Source organism: Salmo salar, chromosome 11 (assembly GCF_965601325.2).
Source record: "Salmo salar chromosome 11, fSalSal1, whole genome shotgun sequence".
Taxonomy (NCBI): domain Eukaryota; kingdom Metazoa; phylum Chordata; class Actinopteri; order Salmoniformes; family Salmonidae; genus Salmo; species Salmo salar.
The window spans coordinates 51,325,139-51,332,500 of NC_138301.1; the positions used below are offsets into that span (position 1 = coordinate 51,325,139).

Consider the following 7,362-nt stretch of genomic DNA (forward strand, 5'->3'; position numbering starts at 1 on the left):
AAATGAACCAACTTGCCAAATCTGACACGTTGACAGAAATGTTGAACACTGCACATTTTTCCCCGTCAAAAAAATGTAATAAGGTATAAACGCTACTTTTGTGTTATGATTAATTTGATGATTGAGTTCACTAAAAATGGAGGAGAGGCCCACCGATGCCTTCATACCATTGGATAGTGTTCACTAAAGTGGTTAGAGGTCTGTCATCAATAAGAGCATGTTTCAGTATGCAGAGTCTCTATTTATCATCAACTGAATACGTTTGGATATCCAGCCCCCTGCTAAAAGACAATGGCTGTCCGTATGTCATCTTTCCCTACCTTGGAAGGTGTTTCCCTGGGGGTCTGGCTCCAAGCTTCCCCGGCCTCAAACAGGTTCTTCTTGGAGGCCACAGGCTCAGTGGGGCTGGGCAGGTCCATCAGAGCCTGCTGCCTGGCTGCCTTGGCTTCCTTAGAGGACGTCTGGACAGATGAGACATGACCGTTAACTTCCGTTTACTGTCTGGACTGAATTGGTTACACTGTGTTGTTAAACAGGGCTAAAGAAAAAGCCTGCATAGCCAGTTTCTCTCTGTTCGGGGGAGGCTTGGCCACTCCTGCGTTATGGTTTAAGTTCAGCTAAATAAAGGAGTAGCTTTAAATGTTATCGGTCGTACAGGGGATGAAAACTCAGAGGATGTAAGATAGCAGTAGATTAGTATAATACAGTACAGTGTTAATCAACTCTGGGACTCCTAATGTGAGCTGTTGGAGGAACTGGAGCACTGGAGTTGGAAAACAATAGTACAGTATAGTATCGTATAGTGTAGTATATTACAGTACTTAGTAGTATATTAACGTAAAGCACAGTAAAGTAAAGAATAGTATAGTAAAGCATAGTAAAGTACAGTAAAGCATAGTGAAGCATAGTAAAACATAGTAAAGTATAGTAAAGAACAGTATAGTATAGTAAAGCGCAGTAAGGTATAGTAAAGTACAGTATTGTAAAGTATTTTAAACTATTGTAAAGTATTGTAAATTATAGTAAAGTATAGTATCGTTACGCATAGTAAAGTATAGTAAAACATTATAACATATAGTACGGTATAGTAAAGTATAGTATAGTATAGTAACACATAGTCAATTATAGTATAGTATAGTAAAACATTATAACGTATAGTACGGTATAGTAAAGCATAGTAAAGTACAGCAAAGTATAGTAAAGTATAGCAAAGCATAGTAAAGTAGAGTACAGTATAGTACAGTATAGTACGGTATAACACAGTATAGTATAGTAAAGCATAGTAAAGTATTGTAAGGTATAGTAAGGCATAGTATAGTATTGCAATGCATGGTACGGTACAGTATAGTATTGTAAAGTATAGTGAAGTACAGCATAGTATACCTCTATGGCATGAGTGTACTGTTCCAGCCTGTTGTCGATCTTGGAGATGGGGATGGGAGGCTGGGTCTTCTTGATGCTGTTACTGTTTTAAAACAAGACATATTATTCAATGAACATCATTCTTTCATAGTCCTCTGAGGTAGGGTTAGGGTTAGGATTGATAGTACTCTGAGGTAGGGTTAGGGTTAGGATTGATAGTCCTCTGAGGTAGGGTTAGGGTTAGGATTGATAGTACTCTGAGGTAGGGTTAGGGTTAGGATTGATAGTACTCTGAGGTAGGGTTAGGGTTAGGATTGATAGTACTCTGAGGTAGGGTTAGGGTTAGGGTTGATAGTACTCTGAGGTAGGGTTAGGGTTGATTGTACTCTGAGGTAGGGTTAGGGTTAGGATTGATAGTACTCTGAGGTAGGGTTAGGATTGATAGTCCTCTGAGGTAGGGTTAGGATTGATAGTCCTCTGAGGTAGGGTTAGGGTTAGGATTGATAGTACACTGAGGTAGGGTTAGGGTTAGGGTTGATAGTACTCTGAGGTAGGGTTAGGGTTGATTGTACTCTGAGGTAGGGTTAGGGTTAGGGTTGATTGTACTCTGAGGTAGGGTTAGGGTTAGGGTTGATAGTACTCTGAGGTAGGGTTAGGGTTGATTGTACTCTGAGGTAGGGTTAGGGTTAGGGTTGATTGTACTCTGAGGTAGGGTTAGGGTTAGGGTTGACAGTACCCTGAGGTAGGGTTAGGGTTGACAGTACCCTGAGGTAGGGTTAGGGTTGACAGTACCCTGAGGTAGGGTTAGGGTTGACAGTACCCTGAGGTAGGGTTAGGGTTGACAGTACCCTGAGGTAGGGTTAGGGTTGATAGTACCCTGAGGTAGGTTTAGGGTTGATAGTACCCTGAGGTAGGGTTAGGGTTGACAGTACCCTGAGGTAGGGTTAGGGTTGATAGTACCCTGAGGTAGGTTTAGGGTTGATAGTACTCTGAGGTAGGGTTAGGGTTGATAGTACCCTGAGGTAGGGTTAGGGTTGATAGTACCCTGAGGTAGGGTTAGGGTTGACAGTACCTTGAGGTAGGGTTAGGGTTGATAGTACCCTGAGGTAGGGTTAGGGTTGATAGTACTCTGAGGTAGGGTTAGGGTTGACAGTACCCTGAGGTAGGGTTAGGGTTGACAGTACTCTGAGGTAGGGTTAGGGTTAGGGTTGATTGTACCCTGAGGTAGGGTTAGGGTTGACAGTACTCTAAGGTAGGGTTAGGGTTGACAGTACCCTGAGGTAGGGTTAGGGTTGACAGTACTCTGAGGTAGGGTTAGGGTTAGGGTTGATTGTACCATGAGGTAGGGTTAGGGTTGCATATTTCACTGCTAAGTAAAGGTATAGCTAATACTTAAGACATGTAATGAATCCACACTCCTTTGATGGCTATTTTGGGTATGGCTAAAGATTCCTGTGGGTCATATACTAAATAAAGGAGGAGCTCACTGCCCAGCCAGAGGAGCAGGACGTCTCTAGTCTCACCAGGAGCTCACTGCCCAGCCAGAGGAGCAGGACGTCTCTAGTCTCACCAGGAGCTCACTGCCCAGCCAGAGGAGCAGGACGTCTCTAGTCTCACCAGGAGCTCACTGCCCAGCCAGAGGAGCAGGACGTCTCTAGTCTCACCAGGAGCTCACTGCCCAGCCAGAGGAGCAGGACGTCTCTAGTCTCACCAGGAGCTCACTGCCCAGCCAGAGGAGCAGGACGTCTCTAGTCTCACCAGGAGCTCACTGCCCAGCCAGAGGAGCAGGACGTCTCTAGTCTCACCAGGAGCTCACTGCCCAGCCAGAGGAGCAGGACGTCTCTAGTCTCACCAGGAGCTCACTGCCCAGCCAGAGGAGCAGGACGTCTCTAGTCTCACCAGGAGCTCACTGCCCAGCCAGAGGAGCAGGACGTCTCTAGTCTCACCAGGAGCTCACTGCCCAGCCAGAGGAGCAGGACGTCTCTAGTCTCACCAGGAGCTCACTGCGCAGCCAGAGGAGCAGGACGTCTCTAGTCTCACCAGGAGCTCACTGCCCAGCCAGAGGAGCAGGACGTCTCTAGTCTTAACAGGGGATCACTGCCCAGCCAGAGGAGCAGGACGTCTCTAGTCTCACCAGGATGTCTAACAGACTAGACCACATATAAACACAGACTATATCTGGAAATGTCAAACAGACTAGCCCACATACAGTTGAAGTCGGAAGTTTACAAACACTTAGGTTGGAGTCATTAAAACTCGTTTTTCAACCACTCCACAGATTTCTTGTTAACAAACTAGTTTTGGCAAGTCGGTTAGGACATCTACTTTGTGCATGACGCAAGTAATTTTTCCAACAATTGTTTACAGACAGATTACTTCACTTGTAATTCACTGTATCACAATTCCAGTGAGTCAGAAGTTTACATACACTAAGTTGACTGCCTTTAAACAGCTTGGAAAATTCCAGAAAATGATGTCATGGCTTTAGAAGCTTCTGATATCCTAATTGACATAATTTGAGTCAATTGGAGGTGTACCTGTGGATGTATTTCAAGGCCTACCTTCAAACTCAGTGACTCTTTGCTTGACATCATGGGAAAATCAAAAGAAATCAGCCAAGACCTCAGAAGAAAAATTGTAGACCTCCACAAGTCTGGTCCAACGCCTGAAGGTACCATGCTCATCTGTACAAACAATAGTACGCAAGTTTAAACACCATGGGACCACACAGCCGTCATACCGCTCAGGAAGGAGACGCCTTCTGTCTCCAAGAGACGAACGTACTTTGGTGCGAAAAGTGCAATTCAATCCCAGAACAACAGCAAAGGACCTTGCGAAGATGCTGGAGGAAACAGGTACAAAAGTATCTATATCCACAGTAAAACGAGTCCTATAACGACATAACCTGAAAGGCTGCTCAGCAGGGAAGAAGCCACTGCTCCAAAACCACCATAAAAAGCCAGACTATGGTTTGCAACTGCACATGGGGACAAAGATCGTACTTTCTGATGAAACAAAAATAGAACTGTTTGGCCATAATGACCATCGTTATGTTTGGAGTATAAAGGGGGAGGCTTGCAAGCCGAAGAACACCATCCAACCGTGAAGCACGGGGGTGGCAGCATCATGTTGTGGGGGTGCTTTGCTGCAGGAGGGACTGGTGCACTTCACAAAAGAAATAGCATCATGAGGAAGGAAAATTATGTGGATATATTGAAGCAACATCTCAAGACATCAGTCAGGAAGTTAAAGCTTGGTCGCAAATGGGTCTTCCAAATGAACAATGACCCCAAACATACTTCCAAAGTTGTGGCTTAAAAATGGCTTAAGGACAACAAAGTCTAGGTATTGGAGTGGCCATCACAAAGCCCTGACCTCAATCCTATAGAAAATTTGTGGGCAGAACTGAAAAATTGTGTGCGAGCAAGGAGGCCTACAAACCTGACTCAGTTACACCAGCTCTGTCAGGAGGAATGGGCCAAAATTCACCCAACATATTGTGGGAAGCTTGTGGAAGGCTACCTGAAACGTTTGACCCAAGTTAAACAATTTAAAGGCAATACTACCAAATACTAATTGAGCGCATGCAAACTTCTGACCCATTGGGAATGTGATGAAAGAAATAAAAGCTGAAATCAATCATTCTCTCTACTATTATTCTGACATTTCACATTCTTAAAATAAAGTGGTGATCCTAACTGACCTAGGACAGGGAATGTTTACTAGGATTAAATGTCAGGAATTGTGAAAAATGGAGTTTAAATGTATTTGGCTGAGCTGTATGTAAACTTCCGACTTCAACTGTATCAACACATACTATCCTCTAAACAGTGATGTCTTCCACCTGCTTTAATATAATATCTATAGAATATATCAGAGATCCTCTAAACAGTGATGTCTTCCATCTGCTTTAATATAATATCTATAGAATATATCAGAGATCCTCTAAACAGTGATGTCTTCCACCTGCTTTAATATAATATCTATAGAATATATCAGAGATCCTCTAAACAGTGATGTCTTCCATCTGCTTTAATATAATATCTATAGAATATATCAGAGATCCTCTAAACAGTGATGTCTTCCATCTGCTTTAAAATAATATCTAATCAAAATCAAATCAAAGTTTATTTGTCACATGCGCCGAATACAAAAAGTGTAGACCTTACAGTGAAATGCTTACTTACAGGCTCTAACCAATAGTGCAAAAAAGGTATTAGGTGAACAATAGGTAAGTAAAGAAATAAAAACAACAGTAAAATAACAGTAGCGAGGCTATATACAGTAGCGAGGCTATAACAGTAGCGAGGCTATATACAGGCACTGGTTATATACAGGCACTGATCGAGGTAGTATGTACATGTACATATGGTTAAAGTGACAATGCATATATCATAAACAGAGAGTAGCAGTAGCGTAAAAGAGGGGTTGCCGGGTGGTGGGTAGCAGAACACAATGCAGATAGCCCGGTTAGCCAATGTGCGGGGGCACCGGTTGGTCGGGACAATTGAGGTAGTATGTACATGAATGTATAGTTAAAGTGACTATGCATATATAGACTATATCAGAGATCCTCTAAACAGTGATGTCTTCCACCTGCTTTAATATAATATCTATAGACTATATCAGAGATCCTCTAAACAGTGATGTCTTCCACCTGCTTTAATATAATATCTATAGACTATATCAGAGATCCTCTAAACAGTGATGTCTTCCACCTGCTTTAATATAATATCTATAGACTATATCAGAGATCCTCTAAACAGTGATGTCTTCCATCTGCTTTAATATAATATCTATAGAATATATCAGAGATCCTCTAAACAGTGATGTCTTCCATCTGCTTTAATATAATATCTTCCTGTCCCTCTGATTATGGCCAGATAAATGTGACACCGGAAATCTTTAAACTTTATTAGCAGTGTCTTCCACCAACAGAGACAGTGACAGATGCTTTGTGTTGAGGGTGTTTGGGTTACCATTAGTTACGATGATGTCATTGACTCTCTGATGATGCGTTCCATCATGTTCACATTTTATGAAAGGGGCTATTATCCTCACGCAATGTTCCCTCTTACAAGTGTGTGTGAGTGTGTGTGCCTGCATGCATGTTTATGTGTGCGTGTGTGTCCTCTGACGGATGGGAAACAGAGAGGCAATAAAACACCAGCTCACCTGATGATTTCATCTCTTAAGGCCCTCAGACTCCTCGTTAATGCTATCCCTCACCATTCTCTGTCTTAAGGCCCTCAGACTCCTCGTTAATGCTATCCCTCACCATTCTCTGTCTTAAGGCCCTCAGACTCCTCGTTAATGCTATCCCTCACCATTCTCTGTCTTAAGGCCCTCAGACTCCTCGTTAATGCTATCCCTCACCATTCTCTGTCTTAAGGCCCTCAGACCCCTAGCTAATTCCTCTCTCTCACCATTCTCTGTCTTAAGGCCCTCAGACTCCTAGTTAATGCTATCCCTCACCATTCTCTGTCTTAATTAAGGCCCTCAGACTCCTAGCTAATTCCTCTCTCTCACCATTCTCTGTCTTAAGGCCCTCAGACTCCTAGCTAATGCTATCCCTCACCATTCTCTGTCTTCAGGCCCTCAGACTCCTAGTTAATGCTATCCCTCATCATTCTCTGTCTTCAGGCCCTCAGACTCCTAGTTAATGCTATCCCTCACCATTCTCTGTCTTAAGGCCCTCAGACTCCTAGCTAATTCCTCTCTCTCACCATTCTCTGGGGACGAACAAAAAAACACAACACCATCATAAATGTCCTCATGGCTTTTCTATGTCTGATTTAAAGCTGATATCCCAATATGAATCCCTTTCTATATCCCACAGCGGGACAGCAGGGTAGAGGTGGAGCCAGTTAGCATCAGTAATGGACAGCTGCAGACAGAAAGGAGCCTGGCGGCTGCTACATGAGCGTACTATCGCTATCTCACCATGAGGAGTGTACCTGTTGCACCGGCTATACGAGTGTTAGGGTGTATCTATCTAAC

The 7,362-nt window shown here is 43.3% G+C and overlaps 1 protein-coding gene across 2 annotated transcripts in view; it reads right to left on the reverse strand.

The window, feature by feature from the left end:
- The window catches only part of LOC106562850 (uncharacterized), a 71,465-nt gene that overhangs the window by 14,623 nt on the left and 49,480 nt on the right, over positions 1 to 7,362 (reverse strand). For both annotated transcript variants that reach the window (XM_045689708.2, XM_045689707.2), the window contains 2 exons: positions 1,384 to 1,465; positions 321 to 461 (listed from right to left, as the gene is read on the reverse strand). In XM_045689708.2, the coding sequence (XP_045545664.2) occupies positions 321 to 461; positions 1,384 to 1,465 (223 nt within the window). The remainder of the gene's footprint in view (positions 1 to 320; positions 462 to 1,383; positions 1,466 to 7,362) is intronic.